General features: G+C 41.8%; 1 protein-coding gene across 2 annotated transcripts in view; it reads right to left on the minus strand.

Moving 5' to 3' along the window:
* Window positions 1–20264, minus strand: part of LOC135714136 (uncharacterized) — a 54500-nt gene extending 34236 nt beyond the window's left edge. Inside the window, exon 1 of one of the 2 annotated variants that reach the window (XM_065237413.1) lies at window positions 13666–20264. In XM_065237413.1, the coding sequence (XP_065093485.1) occupies window positions 13666–19052 (5387 nt within the window). In that variant the 5' untranslated portion in view covers window positions 19053–20264. Of the gene's footprint in view, window positions 1–11423 lie in introns of those variants that run through there. The other variant, XM_065237414.1, reaches the window with a different exon arrangement.
* Window positions 20265–24644: the final 4380 nt, after the last annotated feature.

A 24644-nucleotide genomic window follows, 5' to 3' on the forward strand; every position in this document is an offset into this window, starting at 1 on the left:
TTCGGGAGAAATAGGCAATGAAAACCATTCTTTACAAACTAAATTTCGCTTTATTGAAATGTTGGCATCCTTTTTTTAACTTTGTTATAGATATTCAATCATTCAGGGAATCAGAGACTTTTAACTTTCACAAGGCTTTAATGTTTTCATAACTCTGAACTGTATCACTGTATCACTTAATCATTTAGACAGACATTTTATCGTTCAAGTGAAACCATTTATAAATCTTTTTTTGTTTTCGAACCCGGTATGAGTAATTTCTGTTCTCTTATCGAAAATCATTGAATTTCGTTGCTTTTTCGCGTCGATCAATATAAATATCCAGCTTTTTCATGAATGAAGTAATGAAACTGGGTTGTTGGCGCAATGCTTAAATAAAACAGCAAAAAAGGATATCTTCCATTTAATTCCACTTAATTAATTTTGGTATCCATTACAGATACGTATTTCGACTACAATGTGCAGTATTCATCAGCGTCGAGTTTTGTTTTGTTTTCTCTCGTCAAATATATTAATTTTGTTCCGTTTTTTCGTGTTTCGGGTAGTTTCGGTTGGAGTTTAGTACGATGTTTTCAAGAATCGCCAATGACGAAAAAAGGTCTGCTAAATCTGGAAATTTTGAAACTAGCCAGAAACCCAACCCAATGGAATCCCATGAATTTACCATAAAGGAATTCAAATCGAGCAAGAAGCAGCTTTCAACATCACAAAATTGGTGAATGCTATCATTTTTTTCAAAGTGTTTTTATGTTACTTCATACGCGAAGTTAGCGATTTTCAGAGTTGGTTAGAAATGCTAATATGAAGTCTTAGTGTGATAATTTATTAGCTAGAGAATGATCTTTAGAAGAGGGTAGGTGGATAGTTCCGTTAGAGTACGGCAGTATGAAAATTGAATAGAAGTTGAAAATGAACGACAGTACAAAGTCAAACGCACATCTTTTGCCTAACCCGTACGATGTACGCGGAGACTTGAAGTATGTTACAAGACGTGGCCACTGGACTGATGCAAAATTTGAAATTTTCGCTCCACAGTGTTCAAATGGTTTCAAATTGGGTCCTGATTAGTATCCGAAAGTTTAAACTCATTTGATAAGAAACTGACTTGGAACAAACCATTTGAAGTTTATATGGAAATTACTATGGGAAACTAAACTTTTTGTTCATTAACAGATTCTATTGCTATTCTTATGGGAATTTTTATCAGCTACAACTTTGCGGAGAATTGTTTTGCAGCCAAACATCAAATAAAATAGTTATTAATTGTTTAAGAGATTGATAACCTTATGGCAAGTTTAAGCAACTGTATTGTGGGCAACACTGTATTGTGCAGTGTGACATAGTAGCCATGATTTTTGTCCTCTATTCTACGCGCCATAAACACCAATGTTGCCTGCTGAACATTATCATAAGACATTAGTGACTTGAATCATTAATAATTTGATCGAAAAGTGGTCTGGAACAAAGTTGTAGCTGAGAAAATTCTCAACAAGCTCAGCTATCATTTTCTAAAGTAGAGTGAACTGGTGCATTTTCAGATAGATATGAACCGAAATTATGGTTTCCCCATAGTAATTTCTATATAAACTTCAAATGGTTTGTGCGAAGTCAGGTTCTTACTAAAGGAGTTCAAAATTTGGGACGATAATCAGGACACAATTTGGAACCGTTTCAGCACTGTGGAGCGAAAATTCCAAATTTTGCATCAGTCTAGTGGCCACACACTTAGAAATACCTTATTTTACACGTGACGGTATTCATTTTTGACATAAAGGATGAGACGTAAACAAACATGTCATGTAAAATTAAGTGCTCCGAGACCGGTGGTAAGTGTGACTGCTTTCTAACACCCCAATGGGTCTGGGTTCAATCCCAACCGAGGTCGGTGGGATTTTTCTGAGGCATAAAAATCTCTGGTCACGTCTTCCTTCGGAAGGGAAGGAAAGCCGTTGGTCCCGGCCCATGTTTTTTGTTGTGAATGGGTGCGATATCCTACGCAGGTGTGGAAGCTGCCTTCCTGCACATTCGGTTGCCGTCAATGGATGGCAATCGAGGTCCGTCGGTGATTGGCACTAGATTGCGGAACAGAGTCCGACGTTAAATAAAGGAAAAAAGAAGAAGAAGAAGAAGAAAAGTTCGAAAGTACGTTTGATTGAGCTGAATTTCGCGTCTATTATGACTCTATTTTATGTCAAAATTGACGCTCGTATATGTCAGTCTTAGAGCACCTAAATGTACCTGCATTTTTCATAGTGTGCAGGACAGTTCTCGATTATTGGAGATGCTGCTACTTCCATCTAAGAGGCCGAGATCCATTTCATATCTCGGTCAATACGCTAACGGACGGAGGTGGCAATACTCACATAAAATAGTCTAGCACTTGTACCACATACGAATTTGTGCAGATTGCTTAATGCTAATGCTAATGCTTATGTGCAGTCTTCATCAGTGTCATTCCCACTAAAGACTTATCAAAATCAAACCCCCTTAAGTACTCATTCTCTAGGTAAAAATGTCAAGATCACAGGTATGACACTGAGGAAGACTGTACATTGTAGTCGAAATACTATCTATCATGGATACCAACGTTTATTTAGTATAATTAAATGGAAGATAACCTTTTTTGCAGCTTTTTCTTGTTCTAAAATGTAATGAGTAAAATGACCTGGAATTTTATGCAAACTTCCATGACATGATGGAGTAGAATTCTTTTGCGTAGGACATGCGATTACAACAAATTGAGTAGGATTTACTCAAATTATTCAAAACTGAGCTGAAACTTTATTAATTTTAGAGTAACTCTTATTCATTTTTGCACTACGTATGCTCAATTTTGAGTACGTTTTACTCATTTTTGAGTACAATTATAGCTCAGTTTGCGGAAAGATCATCAGACATGTTGATAGTCTAATGTTTTTTAATTTTTCTTTTTTGGAGTTTGGTAACTAAAATTTTCCAAAAAAAAAATTTCACTAAAATTGAACAATTTATCCATACTTATAGTAGCTAACACATCAGCCGTTAGGCTCACACAAAAACAAACATTACACACCCATACCGCAAGTGTAGCCACGGTCGAAGGCTTGCTTGGTGAGAAAGAAATGAAGTCAGTATCTCGCCTGCAGGCCAGCCTCCGCCAGTTTGAATTCACAGAGTGCACGAGATGCTACATATAACAGTGCACAAATAATGCCCACCAAAGAGGAATGGATAGGATGGAGATGAAAGAGCATTAAATGCCAGAATAAAATAAAAAAAAAACCAAAGGAATTACATGCACGAAACGAACGACGGAAAATGTTGTAAAATGGAATCGCAATGATTTCGCAGTCTCTTTGTTTATTTTTCGGATTTGAATGCAATTTTCGGCGACGACTGCCCAAGTTCAGGCATCAGCAGATCGTTTCGCAATTCGCTTATGCCAGTTCAGTGCAATTTTGTGTGTGTGTGTGTGTGTGTTTGTTCTCATTGCGCTGTTGTTATTTTGCATTTATTGGCCGAGAATATTGCTGTTGAACAGCGTTGCTGATGCCACCGCTTTTTTGGGTTCAGTTGTTTTTATTTCAAAATTTGTGTACTCTAGAGGGCACGACGCCGTCACCGTGGGGACGTGATCCTTTGAAAACTTTGACTTTGGCAATAAAATATAAAATTGCTACATTGTGCCCAACAATGGGTTATTCATTCTATGTTTCGAATTTACGTCCGGTGGGCAGAGGTTAAAATTACGAAACAATAAGAGAGAGAGAGAGAGAGGGGTGGAAGGTGGGGGATGGGGATTTTTAATTGAAATTATTCCAGTTGGAAAAACAATCGACCGCAAGAAAACTGCAATAATCGATTGAGCCGTGGAGCAATATTTCATCAGTCAACATTTCCGATCCAGTCAGTGGAGTAGGAAAGGAAAAAAAAAAACAGTGACTCAATTTTTCATCGGAAAACGTCACCCAGAACAAAGAACTTTTGGGTAAGAGCATGACGGGAGGAAAGAAATCGAAAATATCATTATTTTCACTCAATCAACCGTATTATGTACAATCGAAAACGATACTTGCACACAAACACGTTTCTACATAGCAGAGGAAAAGAGAGACAGAGAGAGAGATAGAGAGAAGGAACGATTGACAGACAGCAGCATCAGGAGTTTCAGCATCTCACATAGATCTGCACTGCATAGCTCTGATCTGAACTGCGATGGTTTTGCGAGGTGGCTCATTCTTGCCCGCTGTCTGGAGTTTATATTTTTTTCCTTGCAATTATTTTTGCATGGTGGTTTATAATGCACAGGCTTTGTGTGTGTGTTTTTTTACGAATGCTTATTTATGACAAGTGGAAATATTGAAGGGTGAAAATGTGAAACGTTTGCTGGAAAGAGAAGTATATTTCATTGCTAGTGAAATAATTTATTGAAAAAAAGGAGCATTTCCACGCCAACTGACGAATCGATCGGACGCGAACTTTTTCAAATTCCATGAAACGTTGCATAATTGTTGGAATTCATTCAAATGGCGTTATCGATATTTTCAATAAATTTTTGCCAGAAAACTGCTCTTCTAATCGAAATGACGGCTGAAACAAAATCGTACGAAAATATATGGCATTTGGTATTTTTCTAACAGGACTTTCCTAATAGAGCAGAGGAGGTTGTGCTATCCATCACTACATGGCAGCAAATTCGTTTATATTCATTTCAATCATGCGCATCACTCTAGAATACTTCAGGACGTTGCCAGAATAGCATTAAAAATGCCAAAATGGCTTTAAAACGTCAAAAATTGGTCATCTCAAATTTGGTGATTTTTTTTTTATCGTGCCTTTAAAAAAACTTGAACACCCCTCATTTTGAAGCTCTGTTTGTGGAATGTTGCCTCTACTTTGTTTTTGCCATTTTCCATTCCGCTGTCAAAATGGCGTCGAAGCAATAGGAACAGCGTATCAATCCAAAATATTTGATTGGATTATAATGAACAATGAAAGATACGTCAAGGCGGATTTCAAGCAGCTCCCAGGTCAAAAGGAAAAGGAAAGGCTCAAGATAAGTTTTAGCAGAAAAGTTCCCAAAAAAGTTGCCAAAGTTCCCGATAAAATCATTGGTATGGCAGGCGATTTGCAAATTTTCGTGACAACTGGCATTGTGAACCAAGATATTTATGGAAAGAAATGTTCCCTTGTTTGTAAGAAACACAGTTGTTCCGCACTGTTTTGGCCAGACCTCACTTCTTGTCACTACGGGAAAATGGCTCAGGAACGTCGCCAACAACGTGCAAGTCGTACCCAACGACAAATAGACTGGAGCTGCAAACTAGCCGGAGCTGCGCCCAATTGAAAAATATTGGGCAATCGTTAAGCGGAACCTCAAGAAAACTCAGAAAACAGTTGGAAATGAGAAGCAGTACAAAGCAAATTGACGTTCAGCATCAAATAAAGTTGATGATCTGATGGAAGGTGTGCAACATAAAGCCCGGAAAATCGAAAGTATAATCAAATAATTTTCCTGTATATTGAACTTCAAAAATAAATAAAGTTTGATCATTTATACAATAACATGCACTTAATCATGATTGACACATTTTTGACCGTTCCACCCTTTAGGCTTTAAAATCCCAAAAACTAAAATGCAAGAGACTTCGTAGAAGTTCTCTGCACTTCTACGATTTATACATAGCTTATACAAACTTTCCTAAACTTCTTGGATGTTCACTGAATTTATACCAAGCTAGCTGAACTTACACATTTTCTGACACTCAAACAATGCCCGCTGAAAACGTATAAAGATGCCTTGACTTATAGAAAATTTTCTAAATTTCTTAGAAGTTTCCTAAGCTTGTTCCCTGTTCCGTAAGTTTTATTTCGTCAAAATCTCAGAACACCTGTGCACTTCTCCGAACTGCTTGGAAGTTGAAGTTTTTATACGAAACTTTTTTTCTGAACAGCTGGGCAATTCCATGAAATTGATCAAAGCTCTCAAATAAAGGGTTATACGGTCAAAATTTGGTCAATATCAACTTGACGTATTTCTTTCAATTTTGCATTTAAAAAACCTGAACACCCCTCATTTTGAAGGTGTGTGTGTGTGTAGAATGTTGCTCCTATTTTGATTTTGGAATTCACTCTTCAGTTGTCAAAATGCCGTCCAAGCAAGAAGAGCAGCGTATCAAAATTTTGCTCGCGCATCGCGAAAATCCGAGCTACTCGCACGCAAAGTTGGCAAAATCGCTAAAAGTTGCCAAATCAACCGTTACAAATGTAATTAAAGTGTTTGGGGAACGTTTGTCGACAGCCAGGAAGTCTGGATCGGGGGGAAATCGAAAACCGGAAGCCGCTGAGTTGCCGGTAGTTTCAAGCGAAACCCTAACCTATCTCTCCGAGATGCCGCAAATAAGCTGGGTGTATCGTCTACAACCGTGCATCGAGCCAAAAAACGAGCCAGACTATCGACTTACAAGAAGGTAGTGACTCCAAATCGCGATGATAAACAAAATACGACGGCCAAAGCACGATCCCGGAGGCTGTACACGACGATGCTGACGAAGTTTGACTGCGTGGTAATGGACGACGAAACCTACGTCAAAGCCGACTACAAGCAGCTTCCGGGACAGGAGTTTTATACGGCAAAAGGAAGGGGAAAGGTAGCAGATGTTTTCAAGCACATGAAACTGTCAAAGTTCGCAAAGAAATATCTGGTTTGGCAAGCCATCTGTACCTGTGGCTTGAAAAGCAGCATTTTCATAGCTTCCGGGACTGTCAACCAAGAAATTTACGTGAAAGAGTGTTTGAATAAACGTCTGCTGCCTTTCCTGAAGAAACACGGTTGTTCCGTACTGTTTTGGCCGGATTTGGCATCTTGCCATTACGGTAAAAAGGCCATGGAGTGGTACGCCGCCAACAACGTGCAGGTGGTTCCCAAGGACAAGAACCCTCCCAACACGCCAGAGCTCCGCCCAATTGAGAAATACTGGGCTATTGTTAAGCGGAACCTAAAGAAGACCAAAAAAACTGCTAAGGGCGAGCAGCAGTTCAAGGCAAACTGGCTTTCTGCGGCGAAGAAGGTGGACAAGGTGGCTGTACAAAATCTGATGGCAGGGGTCAAGCGTAAGGCCCGGCAATTCGGATTTGGAAAAGCGGAAGCCTAACTGAATATTTTTCCTGAATTTTATACTAATTGAACTTGAAAAAGAAATTTAATTTGATTTTTTTAAATAAACGATTTCACCGATTTACACGCGTTTTCCCTTGACCAAATTTTGACCGTATCACCCTTTATGCCAGAAAGTTCATTGAAATTTTTGAATATCCGCTATAAACTGATACGAAGATTCCTGAATTACTAAGTAATTTACTGAACTTCTACGATTAATGGGAAAACAAACCGTCCATTCATCCATGTGTGCTAGATATAGAAAGATGATTAAACGTCAAAAAGGTCTATACACCATGTAAAGTCTGGAACGCGCAAAAATTGATCAACTTCAAATTTGTATTTCTGTTAAAAATGCTTTTAAAAAAACCTGAAATGCTGCATTTGCAAGTTGAGTGTATAAACAATGGTTGCTATGATGAGCTTTCACCGTTTGCTCTCCAGTTTTCAAAATGACGTCCAAGCATAAGGAGCAGCGTGTCAAAATTTTGCTCGTGCAGCAAGAGAATCCGACGTTCTCACACGCCAAGTTGGCAAAATTGCTGGATGTGGCCAACTCGACCGTGACAATCGTTTTAAAAGTGTTCGGTGAGCGTCTGTCGATCGCCAGGAAGCCTGGAAGTGGCGGCAATCGTAATCCGGACGTGGCAGCGACGACGAAGAAGGTGGCGGTGATATATACGCGGAATCCTAACCTCTCCATCCGGAACGTCGCTGGCAAGCTCAATGTCTCCCATACTACTGTGCAGCGGGCCAACAAACGAGCCGGGTTGTTGACGTTTAAGAAGGTGAAGGTGGCACACCGAGATTACAAACAAAACACGTCGGCAAAGCAGCGGTCCCGAAAGCTGCATACGAATCTGCTCACAAAGTTCGACTGTGTCGTCATGGATGACGAAACTTATGTGAAGGCGGATTTCAAGCAGCTTCCGGGACAGGAGTTGTATACCGCATCAGGAAAAGAGAAGGTGGCTGAAATTTTTAAAACCATCAAACTATCGAAGTTCCCGAAAAATATCACGTCTGGCAGGCCATTAGCACGTGTGGTCTAAAAAGCGGCATTTTCATTACTACGGTAACCATCAATCAAGAGATCTACGTACAGGAGTGCCTGGAAAAGCGGTTGCTACCCTTTTTAAAGCAACATAATAGACCTGTGCTGTTCTGACCGGACTTGGCGAGCTGCCACTATGCGAAAAAGGCAATCGAGTGGTACGATGCGAACAACTTGGTATGGTACCCAAAGACCATAACCCTTCCAACAGCCCAGAACTCCGTCGTATCGAACGGTATTGGGCCTTGGTCAAACGGAATATCAAAAAAACTAATAAATCGGAGGCGAATAAGATCGATGAGACCACTGTGCAAAATTTAATGGAAGGAGTTAAGCGGAAGGCATAGCAGTTCGGATTTGGCAAACCAAAAGAATAAACGAAGATTTTTTTCCTTTAAATATATGAATTGAACTAGGTCCAAAAGAAAAATTAGAAGATTTGTGTGAAATGAATTTTGACTGAAAGAAACAATTTTTTTTTCGACCAATTTTTGCGCGTTCCAGTCTTTAGTTATCCGTTGCGTTCCTGGCGTTTAAATTTGCGTGGATTTGAAAATTCAATCGTCAAAATTTCTCAATCTTTTCCTGCACAACAAGTTGCATTTTGTCGGGAATCTTGTAATTTTTTTGAATCCGTCGTGCGACACATCACACTTCATGATTTTACAAAATTTGGCCGGTAATAGCCTTATTGTCAGTTCACGATCGCATAAGCGCTTCCGGGCATGTACTGGTGCCCCAGAAATGTTTCGGTGCCGTCGGGGAAGTAAATAATTATCAACAAGAACTAAGACCTGTCGTGCGACAAATCAAAGTTCATAGTTTTTCAAAACTCGGCACTAACGGTTTTAATAAGATCTATCCCGGAAATGATCCAGTGCCCTCGGGGAAGTGGCCAATTCTCAACAAGAAGTAGAACTCGTCGTGCGACACATCAAGCTTCAAGGACTGAAACGCCGTCCATCTGCAAACCGTGACCATTTTCAGCCGAGTTTCGTAAAATCTTAAAGTTTGATATGTAGCACGACGAGTTTTGGTTCTTTTTGAAAATTGGCCACTTTCCCGGGGGCTTCGGAACTTTTCCGGGATGCCCAATGTGACCATGAAACATGGGTGTAACCGCCATTGGTCCAATTACATCATTTGAGTGAGAAAATATGATGTCACCGTGTGCATAGTTATTGAAAAATAGTTAAGCCGAATGCCGACCCAGAGTAACCCCAACGGAAACCTAAATTACTTCGGAACCATGCACCATGGCAAAATGGAATTTGTTGTGCAGGAAAAGGTTGAGAAATGATGTTTTACGAGCAAATTGAATTTTTAAATCTATGCAAATATAGACGTCAAGCACGCAAAGGTTAAAAGAAGATCTCCGAACTAACAGTTCCCTTCGAAGTTATCTGAAATTAAACAAAGTTCCATCAAGTTCTCCAAACTGGTACAAAGTTAATGTTTTTTTATGTTTTACTACGGTATTTCCTGAACATCTACGATGTTCCTGAAGTTTTACAAAGTTCTCTGAAGCTCAACAAAAATCACTGAACTTGAACGGATTTCCCCAAATTTCTACGAAATTCGATTAATTTATTTAAAGTTTTCTTAATTCCAACAAAGATCTGATGAACCCTAATAACATTGTTATGGTTGTTTTTCTCAACACGGCGAATGAGAACGACCCAAATTTGAGTTTAGTTCACTCATAATCGCCAAAAGTGCAGGAACTCAGCGATGAGTAAAATTTGTCTCATGTTTTCCCAGGTTTTTCCAGGATTTAAGAAAAGTAAAGATTGGATTAACTAAGTCTATTGATACTACTCCGAGACTGAATAAAATTTTCATCAATTTATTCATTTTCCGGCAGATTTTTTAGGTTTTCCACAGGATACCATGAGACAAATTTACTCATCGCTGAGTTCCTGCACTTTTGGCATCCAAAACCATTTGTGGAATAGTTCTATCATTTATGTTATCGTTCGTTTAAGGTATTTTGTATTAGGGAAGTTATCTGAACTTCTACAAAATTTACAGAACTTCTGCATAATTCTATGCATTTTAAACAAGCTCACTGAAGTTTAACTAAATACACTAAATTTCTATAAAATTCGCTGAGCTTCTACAAGGCTACTTGAAAACTTTCTGCATTTCTAGAATGTTTCCGACTTTTTCTGAAGTACTACTAAGTTTCATGAAGATATATCTCTGAAAAGTTCCATATGTGAAATATTTAACACCCTACCCCCACTCTAAAATTCAAAAAAGTAGCGGAGTAGACATTTCGTCGATCTCTAATAAGATTTTTTGCTAAATACACTTGGCATCCCTGGTGCTTCCTGAATGCAAAAGGTTGAAAACCATTGGTCTACTACGTGTACAGATGTAATAGTTTTCAACTTACAGTACAAGTACTACTTTTTCGTTTAGCCCAACGCTGCCTGGATCTTAGCAATGGTATTATGCTAGCCCCATTTAAATTAATCATTATGAATTTTAGCCCAAAATGAATGAGAAATAAACAAAATGCATCTTGAAGCATGTTTATCGCTCAAAGATACAGCCATTAAAAAAAACTACAAGGGACAGCCCTATGGACTCACGAGGGCTACTGATTCCGATCAATAGCGGTGCGGCTTCTTCCTCCTTCTACAGATGCACATGTGGGCTGTTGGCAGCTAGCTACTTGCAGGCAGCCTTTCGTTGTGTACTGGAGAACACCACCACTCACCACGCGGTGATTGAATAATCACCGTTTGGAATTCAACTTTGAAATCTGTGTTAGGGAAATCGCTGTTGGCAGGCAATCGGTGATAATTTTAATTATCATAGCAACAGTTGCACATTCGTGCAATTTCCAATTGTTAAATTTTGGAAAATAATAAAATCTTAATTTTAACAGATGCGTAGGAATATTTCTGATCGATTTGTGATAAAATTATTGAAATTGATCCAGGGGCAGCTGAGTTATTAACGACCAAAATCTTTCATAATTTTGTTGCATGTTTTTGGTTTTCACAAAGTGTACTCCCATATAAGAATTACAGACGTCACAAATTACGTTTAGAAAGGTTGGGCAGGCCTGGTTTAGCCGATACCATAGTGAGAGCGAAGAGAAGCGAAAAGGCAAGCAAAGAGTTGAAACGCATGTAAGGAATATAATCAATAATGGGAATTTCCACTAATTATATTATTCCTTAAATTCGTTTCAACGCTTCTCTCACCTTTTCGCTTCTCTTCGCTCTCACTATGGCATCGGCCTTACAGTGATGGACTCCCAGGCCATAGCTTGAATGGTCTATGAGTGTTTCGTTGTCCAACCCGAGGGGGCGACTCTATCTACGATGCAGGAAATATTGTGTTTTGCTGTGGCTAGCTGCGCGTACGCTGAGTAGATAGAAAGAAGATTCATCACGATTTTGAAGATTTCCTTCAAAAAGATGATACGCGATGCACGTAGATGCGAGAAATGAAAGAAGATTTTTCGAAGATTTATTCGCTAGTGTGAGATTTTTTGAGCATCTAGAATTGAGATTTAGATGTGTCGCCCCCCTCGGTCCAACCATCAGGTGGATGCAGAATTTGCGAATTATGTTATAATTGTATGACAAAAGTTTGGCAATGACGAATTTTTGGTCTAAAATTAGTACTTTTTAGTAGCATTTGCTCTTCCACAGTTGTCAATAGGTCATCTAAAGAAACGAATACTATAAGGTTTTGCACCGTCGGGGTTAACCTCAATCGGATGACAGTTCAATGGTACTGTTTACGTAGACTTAGTCGACTGTTTCTTGGGTAGATTTTCTCGATAATTTGTCAGACTGCAGTAAGATGTAAACCACACGTCTGTAATGTCCGCAAACAACATATTTTCACCGTGCATTTCCTCAACAAGTTTCAAGTTGAAATTCGGAAATTTTACAATATTTTTTTTCGAAAAAACGACTACGTGCTTGTAAACAGTACCACTGAATTGTCAAAAACGTTGCGCCAATTAAACTGGGCTCATTCGTAGCGTCACGCTACAGAACCTAACTAACGGCATGCTGCACGCAGAAGTCACGAATAAATGCGATGAACTCGTGTTTACCGGTTTGACAGCCGTCGTTGTCCTTGTTTGTGTACTTTCACCAGTTAGCGGATTCAGAATGAAATTTTTAAACCACAATGATTATAAGTTTATTTCCGCGTGAAAACATCAAGGAGAAACTGAAATGATAAGAGCTCCAAAAGTCATTGAAGATTTTGGCAGGTTCTACATTTCATTGAGTTGGGGAAAACACAATACATCGGAATTAACAATATTTCTGTATTTAATATTTTTGTCAATAATTCATCTTTGCATCAATATATTGATACATGTGGGGTTCGCTTTTTGATTTTCGGTCAATATGTTCAGCAATATTTTCGTCGTGAATATTTGCATCAATATGATTGTCAACTCTTTTTAGTATTTTCAATATTTTTGCCCGTGTTGTGCTTGCTAAAGAAAATATGAAAATGACTTCATCACTGCCAAGTACTCAACACCACTTGGCTTGTACTTGGCACTGATGAAGTTTGCAAGTAGTAGACGAAAAACGCCTATCTGTCAAAAGATAAGCAATTATAATGGAATTTAAAGCAAATAAATCAATACACTCAAAAAGCTCTTCATAAAGGGATTCCGTTAAGAGGTTCGACAAATTTAATAGAATGAATGACAGCCAACCTCTTTCCCATTTTATCCCCCTCCGTTTACAAGCTGTGAGGCTCGGTGGAATGAGTTGTGAGGAAGAATTCTACTCCTCATAAAAATGCAGACTTGCGAGTGAGGCTCCATCAAGCCTGATTACAGGTCTGTGTAAACAAACCATCAAGAGATTTAAAAAAAGTGAGGTTACCTCGGTGCTGCTGCTCCCTAAATAGATTATGTAAACAACAAAGCTAGTAACTGTCAAGATCTCGTTGCTAATCAAAACAACGATTTCTTCATTGACCTAGTGACCTATTCTATGTAATCTACCATTTTTATACAAATGGCAGTGCTGAATGATGCCCAGGAAAGTCGGGATATTCTCCATCCCGAAAAAATCTCAGACCGGACTGGGAAGAACCGATGACTATATGACAAAAGTCTCTTTCTCACCAATGGCAGTGGTTGGTAGTCATGGTCTTACTTTATAGCTGCGCCTTTTCCGACTGTTGCTTACTTACTAAGTAATCAATAATCATAATTCAAGATCAAAACGATCCCCAAAACTTCATTGCAAGTAAAACCCCAAAGTTATATGCGGGTTTTAAGCTAAAAAACAAAGCCAACGAATTCAAATCATTGTGGCAATTAACCGAACCGTAATTGCTATTGTTTTAACTAACTTTCGTACACCACCCGTTGCCAGGGTCCATACTGTTTGCAAACGTACTCGAGAATTTAATCCATCCTTCAGCTAAACATATTTACCAAACAAGTCTTCAAAAACCAAACATCCGTACTCACCTTCCAAACAACGGATGCCACAGCGGAGAACTCAGGTCCGTCGAATCGTCGAGCCCGCTGGTGGTGCTACCCACTTCGGGCAACTCGTCTGTATTCAACAATCTCCGCTGGATGGCCGCCGGATCCAGCAGGTGTAATCCGGGTTTCACTTTTAATTTTCCTTGTTGCTGTTGAGATTGTTGCTGATGTAGCAATTGTTGTTGCTGTTGAAGCAGTTGTTGCTGCTGCTGCTGATGTTGCTGTTGTTGCTGCTGCTGCTGTTGCTGTTGCTGTTGCTGCTGTTGCAAAAACATCTGCTGCTGCAGCTGGTCATGTTGACCGGACGCTGCGTACAGGTCCATTCCCGGAAGTGCCATCAGGTTGGCCAATTTGCTGTTGACACTGTGCTTCTGCTGCAGTTGCTGTTGCTTCTCGGGTTGAAGGAGATTCATGAGCGATTTGCAGGTGACTCGAGGCTTTTGCTCTTCCTGGTGGAGCTGCAGCTGCTCTCGGGAATGGCTGTGGGGTTCTTTTTGCAGCTTGCGTGCGAGCTGCTGTTGCTGTTCGTGAAATTCTTGGAAGGTAGTTGGAAGGTTAAAGAAAGGATTGTTGGGAAACATAGAGTTGGCATTCTGTTTGCTCTTCTGGGTGGCGGAGAGCTGCGGTCGGGTATGTTGTTGTCGCATCTGCGCGTTGGCTGCTGCCGCGGCGGCTGCGGCCTGATTCATCATGTTTGGCATGTTTTTGATTCCCGAATGGCTGAATTGCTGCTGTAGCGAGGATGGAGATTGCATCGTTGAGGTTCGACTGTTGCTGGCGAAACGGTTATTTGGCATCGTTGGGGTCATGAACTGAGGTATCGAGAGAGGATTCAAGGAGTTCATTACGGAACTGGGTTTCTTGGTTTGTTGAGTCTGCTGTTGGAACATGCTGGCTGCGGCGGCGACCGCTGCTACGGAACGTTGTTGCTCGATGGTCTTTGGCGGAATGATGGGTTTGCGGTCGATGGTGACCGCTGCCTTCTTCTGTGCATCCTGTTTACGTTGCAAACTGGCGCTGTTTACCTGGCTGAGGGCGTCCTGCCACATGGCGAATTCCAGCTGCCGCTTGTAGTCCATGGGGTTGGTTGCCAGGCCGCAGAGATCTTGGAACCGTGGATTAATAAACGGTAACATATCGGTAAGGCTGGGGTTGGAATTTGGAATGTTCATCATCGCTTTAAGGAGTTCCGGTCCGAATTGTCCCATTTGACCTAGATAAGGGAGCCAGAGCATTTGGTTGAATGCGGCTGCAGTGGCAGCATCAATGTCACCGGCAAGTCCAGAAGCTAGTAGTGAACTCATCATGGGGTTCTGCTTGGCTGCTTGAGACGTGATGGTCTGTTTCAAGGTTTCCAGCGGACTAGGGGCGGTCTTTTTGCTGCTGTCATTCTTGGACTTGAGCTTCTGCAGCTCGTCTTGAGTTTCGAGAATCTTCTCGAGTTGGGCGAGCGAAATCACCAAAATATCCGGATCCTGTAGGATGTTGGGAAATGCGAAAGCTTCAGGTAACCGCAGTTCGGGCCGGGTTGTAAGGAGCAGGGGAATCTCTCGGGCCGGTGACGCTAGTACGGCGTTGAGACGATCCTTTGGCACTAGTAGTGGATCAGGTACCTTCCATGCTGGATTGCTAACCAGCAACCGTAGCTGAGTGATAGCATCCGGATCGATTCCGGAGGATAGCATTTCAACCAACCGCGTGGATTCACTCGCATTGTGATGGGAGGATGGAGTGCTGCGGCTGCTTCCACTACCACCAGCCATGGTAGCGATGGAAACGGAGACTTCCGTTGCCGCGCTAGAACTGGACCCTGTGGAGGTGGATGGTTTGTTGCTCTCCGGATCGGTTTTGATTCGTTTGGATTTGGGTTCGTCTTCTGAACTGGATTGACGTTTGGCTTCTTCCGAGCAGCTAACCGTTGGACTAGCAGATTTGCGGCATTTTCCCAAATCGAGTGGTTCTTTCTGTTGGTTCGCGGGACGGGATTTAGTTGCCGTAGAGGATGCTTGAGACATGAGATTTTCGATGGCAGAATTGGAGATGGATTTCGGCTGAAGGAATATGTCCGGAGACGGTGGGACTGCGGGAAGGCCACTCGGTTGCGGCGATTGAATGGCATCGGAACTGTGGGATATGGGTCGTGGAGATGGGGACAGGGTCACTATGGAGTCGGTACTCTTTTCACTACGTTTTCGACAGCTGAGATCCTTTGGTAGTTCTTCTTGACAAGAGTCAGGTGAAATCACTATGGGTGTATCGGATTCTTTGTTATTCTTCTCGGCACTACTATTGAAATAGGAATTTGCATGTTCACTACTATCCGTAAGGTCCTTTATCGTGATGGACAGTTCGTCCAGCGTGGGATTCTGCGAGGAGAACGGATTGGGCAGATTGTCGTCCATCTGCAAGGAATGATGGTTGGTATCGAACAAATCCCCGGTAAGCCCTTCAATTTCACCAGCCTCGTTAAAGGATAAACACTTGGGCGATGTACTGAGCGATTCACCTAGACGCGAGATGATGTCGGCAACAGGTTCCGGTTCCAGGAGAACATCATCGTCGTCGTTATAATCGTCTGATATGGAATAGATAGTGTTCTTGAGATCATCGGTCCCGGAAATATGATTGTCTTCACACCGTTGCTCCACCAGCGAATCGAGCAGTTCGGCACCAGTCATTGTATTTTCACCACAGTTGGCATGTAGCAAATCTTCCGGATTGGCGGATTGGATTTCACGAATTCCTTCGATTAGGTCCCTGCAATCGTTAAATTCACTCAGATGATGATGCTTGGGATCATCATCCTCCAGCTCACTGTCACTACTGATTGTGATGTGCGGTTGCACTTCCGCGTTCTGGATGCAATCCGATTCCGTCTTACAATTTTCGTATACTGCGCTATCCAGGCACATATTTTCATTTCGTCCTTTTGTTTGCTGGTGGTGCTGCTGCTGTGCTAGCGTTGGCTCTGGCTCCAGAACGCACACTTCGTCTCCATCGTCGTCAATCTCATGCACAGTCGGTGCATCGGAAGTTGTTGATGTGTGCAACGGTTCACCACCTTGTTCCCCAACTTCTTTCGCACTCACACTAGCAGTGCCACCGCCCGCCGCCGTGGGAGGAATGGCGGTGGAAAGAGCTGCTCCAACTGCAGCAGCAGCAGCAGCATCCATAGATGCACCAATAGTGCTATGATGGCTAGAATCGGTTGCGGTTGTAGAGGTGCTAGTGCCGTTACCGTTGCTCCTGGCAGCGGCGGCAGCTGCAGCCGCCACCGCAACCGCCTGCAGAGACTCCAAGTGATAGGAGATTGTTTTCTCAATGCACTCGTTCGCGTGGTTTTCCTGATGATTAAACCCAAGTTCATTTAGTGCAATCAAATTATTGAGCGCCGCCGTTGTTGTGGTGTGCTGTTCGATGTTGCCATTGACATGCGCACTACTGCGAGCACGTTGAAGTTCTTGCACCGAAATGATGGTTGATGGTATCTGTGCCTCGATGTTATCCAATTCCTCCGACCAACCTGCGACTCCATTTGGCTCTGCCCCTGCCATGTTTGTTCCTTGGTGCACTAATTCCTGGGGATGATGTCTTTCGTCCTCTTCATCCTCTTCCTCCTCCTCCTCCTCCGGCTGTATCAGCTCGACGTCATTGTCGCTGCCGTCGTCTTTATTGCTATCTGTGTTACTAGTGTTGGCGTTAATACTATTGGTACTGATTTCCTCTAGGCTAGTGGCGATATTTATGGTACTATTATTTGCATTACATTCACTATTACTACTGATATTGTTGCTATTAACGGTTAAATTATTTTGATTACTAATATCTTCAACAGTAACATCTGATTGGCTCAAATCCTTCAGGTTCAAACTAGTATCCTGTTCGTCGACTGGCGTTACGTCGATAACGTCATCGTCTTCCTCGTCCTTGTTCAACAGTTCCATCTGTTCAACGTCATGCACTTCCAAACAACCATCACTGTCCTGCTCGGCGAGCACATTCTCATCGTCCAAAGTCAACTGCCGTTTTGCCTTTTTGTGCTTCTTTTTCTTTTTGTGTAATTTTTTGTACTTTGGTATCCCAGCTTTCAATCGACCGCCAGCCATCGACCTGGATTGTCCTGGTTTGGGCAACAGGGAAAATACCACCGACGAACTGGAATCCGTCCGTGGGAATGACCTCCAGAGGCCATTGGAGGTTTTGGTTATTCGTATACGGTTTCGCTTGTCGTAGTCTTCACAGCGGACCTCAACGATCCGGGTGTCCTCTTGCTTAACGAACAGGAAAATCGGATTCAACCGAGGAACTGAACTCTCCTCCGCCTCGGTGATAGCTGCATCTTTCGGTTTTCTTCCACCGCCGCTGCTGCCGGCACTGGCACTGGCACAGGTAGCATTGTTTGTTTTGCTTTTGTTCGGTGTTGTTCGGCTACTGCTTCTGGTGGTAGAAGACGCACCTACAGTAGCTGCTGCTATAGCCATGGGGTTCTTTTTCCTGAAATTTTTCGTTTTGCTACGACACCTGGCTTTGAAATAGAACTCCGGTATGCACATGGTGTCGATGATCCGATTGGTAAACTGTCTCCGCCGACTGGACTTCCGGTGACCCTCGATAGGCTCTTGCTTGATTTGCGTCGCCAGGAGCATCGTTTCTTGTGGTTCCTGTTTGATCGTTCGCTTCGGTTGATTGTTAATAGTTTTGACATTGTCAGTGTTCTCGTCGATTCCATCGCTGGTGGTGGCTAACATCGCCGTGTTGTTGTTGTTATTGTTTTGCGGGTTTGTTGCACCAGCCAGAGATGACGTTTGCGGCTTGGTATTGGTAGCAGCGGCTGTTGTCGCGCGACGTTTCCCGTTTGGAGTTGTGTTGCGCCGCCGTAGGATCAACTTTGTCGGTTCGACGTCATCGCTTTCCCCTGCTGCTACAATATTGTAGTGCTGTCTCTTTCCAACTGTGCGACGTTTTTTATCACCGCACGCGACGTCGCTATCGTTTTTCGTGGTGTTTTTCTTATTATTGTCGATCGGAATGTCTTTAGCCTGCTGCTTCGACTGTGGTTTCTTATCGGAATTGTTTTGAGGCCATGGAACCGCTTTCAGCTTGATGACGGGCTTCAAGTTAAACTTGCTGCCATCGATTATGATTTCCGACTGTGACGCGACCGATTTGTCTAGGTTTTTGTTGACCTTCTTTAGGATGTTGTTATTATTGGTTTTACGTGTAGTTTTTCGACTGGTCGTAGCTCCGTTCCGAATTGGGACTGGATCAGGGAGTAGGGGCAAGGATTGGGCAGTGGGAGATCTCGACCGAGACTCCGTCGTGCCGTTGAATCCGAGCGATCTCCATTGCAGACTGACGTCTGTAGTCATATCCAGTACATTCCCGGAACACTGTGGATTATTTCACTGCACTACAGGAAAATACCCCCACCGGGACCAGTAGTATTATGATTTCACTCACTATGGTGCTCTCTTCTGCGAGCTAGACACTATTTCGCCCATTTTATTCACACTCTGGCATGCCGTTTTGCTAGGATCGTGCTAGACAATTTCTTTGGCTTCTCACTTGTTCACTCACACTGCGTGGCCATCGTGCCACATACATATTCCTTGCTGGACCTGCCAAGATTCATTTTCCGAGAATTTCCGTGCACTCTCACACTCTGCTCACGATTTTAATCTCCACCGTGGAAATAATCAATAAAACTCGCCTTTTTTTATTTTTATTTGATCAAAAGCGGCGAGCTGTCAAAATCTTATTCGATTTTTTCTGCTCTCTTCCACTGCCCGTATAAACACCCGTCGTCGTCATACAAAACACTCGCACAGTCGCGAACCGAAGACCTTCTGCACGTACACTTGTCTACGGGCGGACACACTCATACTAGCACAGCATGGCCGTGCGATCTCTTCTTCTGTTATGTGCCAGCCACTGTTGTGCAAACGTGCGTTCACTGGTATGTGTGACGGAATTAAGTGAATAACATACGAGAGAAACGTGAAAACTACATATAATAAAAATATAGCTAAATTATAAATTTTTCTCCATTCAAGCACTCCCGTAATCCATTTTCTTTTTTTCGCTTCTCTCACTTGCGCGATCTGTCAGTCAGACCTTCTGTCACAGAGCACTTTTAACCACTGTAATTTTTTTTGTGTATGCCCATCCACTGCCTACTATAAATGTACACACAACACACACTGGATGCGTACTACTTTTCTTTTTGCCAACGGATTGGCTGCTGCCAGACGACACTGACTGCCACGAATATTTAGTAGTAGCGTTGAGAGAGAGGTCACCACTCTGCTGTGTACGGAGCTGACGAGGAGTAAAGACACAACCCAAATGGTGCTGCTGCTGCTGCTGTTGTTGGTGATGATGATGATGGCTGATTAGGTCACACACCGACGAATATCGCTATGCCCTCTCTGGCATCTGGCTAGCGCGTACTTTACATAACATAAGTTAACTGTTTCATTGCCCGCACAACACTGACGAACGCGAACGTCGTCGCGCCGAACATCGCCGAGCACCGCGCTGCCCGATAGAAAGCGAAATTTTCTGTGTTCGAAAATCGCCTGCTCACCACTACACGGCCGCACTCCCCAGACGAATGTTGCATGACGTCAGGAAAACATCGCACCACATCGCCCTTCTAGGCATGCAGCTTCGATCGACATCTCGTGTGCCGAAGTGCACGTGCTGGCACGTGTGTTTGTGTGCGCTGATATTTTGCCTGCCTTCTGTCTTCTGTCTGTTTTTGTTTTGGTTCGAGTGCGTACTGGTCGTCGTGAGAGACCTTCCACCTTGCTCCGAAACGCCTATAAATCTGTCCTTCCCCGCGCGCCTAACTAGACTTCTAAACTCCACCTTTTCCTATTGTGTGGCGAGACGAAATTCGAATCGGAATCGCGTAAGGACCTCTAGCGCCAATGACGTTTGACCTTGAATTGGCCTTTGGGATGTTCTTCCCGTCGCGTCAGTGCACATCGAGAGGCAGATCCATTTCGAACCCGACTGCATGAGAATGTTTTGTTCGAATTCGAACATCAATTCCACTACTACCATCCAGTTGCATTCCGTTTCACACTGGCGACGAAGAAATGTTTCTTTTCCGATCGCGTGAACTGGACATTCGCGAGACATCACTTGGATAGCCACTCAGCGACAGATAGCATGATAATGGCATATGCAGCTAGACCACCCGAATGCTATAAAAGGAAATGCTTTGCTGCTCCTCGACGATGAGATGACGATGTTTTTCTTTCTTTCTCAGCAATAAGACGGGATGGTAAGTTCTGGAAGACATCTCGCACACATGCAACCGCAATTGGAAATAAAGTGGACAATAGTAGCGGGGCCGAAATGAGTGTACCATGATGTTAGAGGGCGTAAAGAGTGTACTTATACATTCATATATTATGGCGGGCCAAATGTGCGGACGGAACAACGCAAACAAACAAACGAAGAAGTAGTGCCAACCGCTGAGCTCTCCGGGCAGAGGTCTTTGATCCAGAAAGGAAAGAATCGCGTTGCGATGAGGAAGTTGTGGATAGCGATCCCGCTGGTGGATGGTGGCGGGAGCCGAAACGGACGAGGCACGCTGCGAGCGAACGCTTCCGAGTTCCGAGTGAATATGAGGCGGCGGCGTTGCACTGCGAAGCGAGGTTTTTCGTGTTAGAATGACTGTTTTCGAACTCGATGATGGCGATGATACATAAGTAGAATGCGGACGTGCACTGGGGCGTTCGCTCGTCATATTGTTTTTATTTGCGTTTCAGCTTTTTAGAGTTTCGAATTGATTCTTTGGAATTGAGTAGATTTTACAAATTCTAACCTGTTGTTGGAAGCAGTTATAAATTAGCTACCAAATGTTACAACTAAATGAATTGAAATTCGTTTCAATTTTTGCACCTCACCTGCACATGTGCCAATGTGCACCCGTTTAATCCGGTCAATTTATCCCATGATGTTATTTTAATTCACTTCATCAATATTTATGCCTTGCCCTCGATATCAATTGGAATAATATATATAAAAAAAAATCTTCAATAGTCAGTTTAATCATGATGTAAAAAGTGACTCTTTTGTTGCAATCATGGAGAACCTCAACCTGCAACAAAGTGTTCACCAATGCCAGTTGTTCTGAGTTCACCAGTACACAATGTGTGTATCTATATGTGTGACAATGTTTTCAATAATTTAAACTCATGTGGTAGGGATAATACATAATTCATCATTTTTACCTTTTTTCTCAGGGTCATTCCGTACGTATCACCATCGGGGTGGCGATCTAATTTGCATCGAGTGTCGCAAATCAGGCCACTATCTGCACGCAAACCGACCGGCATATGAACATTAAATGCAAGAAAGGCTTTGTTACACTTTTACAAGATTTATTGCAGGAACTCACTGAATATTGGAAATACAGTAATATATGCCGGTCGAATTATAGAGGTTAAGAACCACAATCCTATAGAAAATTCCCATTGCAGTAGTCATGAGATTAATTTTTAGTATGGTTCCATATAGCTTGATATCGTGTAGTTGAGTGGTGTCTATTTTTTGTTGCCCCCAAATCGTCTTCGATATACGCACCCCTCAGTTATGCATCATAAAAATAGCACCTACCCTCTAATTTGGAATGTTGCTTAAATTATTGCAATGATCATTATTCACAGCAAGGTAAAATGTATATTGGTTTTTGTTTATTTTAAATATGTGCAGTGCACATTGTGTACGTTACATACGTTATGTGTACCATATATAAAATTACGCACTTAACAAACTATTATTGAATGAATAATACAACAAAATATCTTTATAACATCTCATGATTTTAAGACTCCTCCGACTTCAACTTGATTCATACGGCTTTCTCCTCTGATATTAATTTGCTTCCATTTCAGCAGCATTTGCGTCCAGCATCTTGACGATACACATAGGGGCAGAATGGTACTTTTGTTGGACAAAAATCGTAGCGCGCCACCCCTGCATCTTAGAGGTTTGGTGCCTTTGGCAAAGTTGTTCAAATGGTTAAGGATTATCTAAGGACGTTAATATGTTAGTTCTAGATCACGCCGCTCTGGTGGCGCCACCTCTAACTTTTTATAGAAGCATCATAGCGAAAAAGTTTTTAAGCAAAGTTGTTTGTTTTGACTTTTTGAACAACTCTTCCGAAGACGTCAAAAATCCACAGCCTACTTCAAGCGAGATATTTGACAGTATTAGTAATATTCATTGAAAAACAGTTATTTTTTCTTCAATTCAATGTACTTTAAACGCAGATAAAATAATCTTAAATGTTTTTTTTTTAATAAAAATATGCATTTTCTCAAGCATTTATTGTGACAGACTTATTAAAGTAAATGATTTAACAGCATATTTCATCAAAACAAGCTAAAACTCATGCAAACTTCTGTGGTCCATAAAACAAAAATGAGCTAAAAGTAGCAGCTCATTTTCAGCTCACAAGTTCCTCAATGCTTACCGATTGATATCCTGAATAGCACTGAACAGGGCACTACAAGGCATTTATATTGCAACGTGTTGAAAATACTAGATTAACAAAAAAAAAAAAACCATTGCACTTGTGGATTACTATTTTCTCTACATGACATACCAAAATAATCAAGTAAGCCTTTGAGTAATTTTGTTTTTGTTTGAATCTTAAAAATGATTAGATTTCAAGTTCATGTGTTGTTGTTGTAGTAGAAATAAAATATAAAATGTATCTGTAACATTTATTATATTATAAAATAAGGTTTACTCTTCATAAATATCCTCGTTATCAGCATCACTATCGTCTATAGCATTATTACTGTTTGCATCATTTGGTAGCTGCAGAAAAGTGCTACCATAGTCGGTTTGAGATCCCTGTGTTCACGGGAGTTCTCATCGATGACAAAACCGGATCATAAGTTATCATTAAATCGTTGAAAATATCCTGCATTGTATCCTTCCGACTAGTGTGTCTGCTCTTCCATTCCCGGAAATGTCAGAAATCCTTATTTCGGGCCTCTTGTGCCTCCTCTGACAGCATGCCGATCGGTAGTAATGCAATTTCGATTGCATTGGATCCGTGTATGAACACTTTGCTGGCATGGGATACCAACTGTAGAGTTTTGCTGTATCTAAAGCGAATGTTCGGAAGGTCTCCACATGAATAGCATACCCACAGGACAGCGTTCATAAAATAGTATCAATACCTGAAATTTATCGAGCAATAAACATTGTGTGTCATACTTTATGTAATTCAATTCGACAACCTAAAACATGAAAATATAAGATATGATACTTGTGATTTCACTTGTCTTCGATGGATTCGAAAAAAATCTCCGCACTGTGTTGCCATCGTTTGCGTTCCGGATCGATCTCTAACGATGGCCACTAACAGCCCACATTCAACTTTGAACTTGTTCTGGATATCCGTTTTCGTTTCTCAATAGCTTCCTTCACCGATTGCGTTTTGTGATGCAATATTCATGCAGCCACTTACTTGATTGCACAGATATATCGTTAATAGCTTCCGATCTTCCCACGTCTAGACATCCTTTCATCCACAACTCATTACTTTTTTCAAATGTTGGCTGGCTCTAATGTTGGCCTATGGTTCTAAGATTGGGCCCATCACTAAAAATCTACTATTTTTCAATTTATCTTGATGAACGCGTCATTGGGACGGTACTAATGAATATTTTTGGTCGCTATTGAAAATTTAGTCGATTGCTGAATTTATGTATGGGCGTATGGGCCCAAATTAGGGGCATTTAGGCCGACATGACATCCATTTCCCCTACGACCACTTTTCTCCCATCTCTTTTTTATTTCTCCACAACACCTTATAACGTTTGTAATCTCTCGCAGATATATTTATACCTGTGCTTCCAGGAAAGATTTATATTTTCACTCAAGAGATTGAACACTTCCCAGATAACCAGAATGCATGTATATTTAAAGTT

This window comes from Ochlerotatus camptorhynchus, unplaced genomic scaffold (assembly GCF_037179485.1).
Source record: "Ochlerotatus camptorhynchus isolate MF236.1 unplaced genomic scaffold, CSIRO-AGI_Acam_v1.1 ptg000621l, whole genome shotgun sequence".
In the NCBI taxonomy this organism is placed as follows: Eukaryota; Metazoa; Arthropoda; class Insecta; order Diptera; family Culicidae; genus Ochlerotatus; species Ochlerotatus camptorhynchus.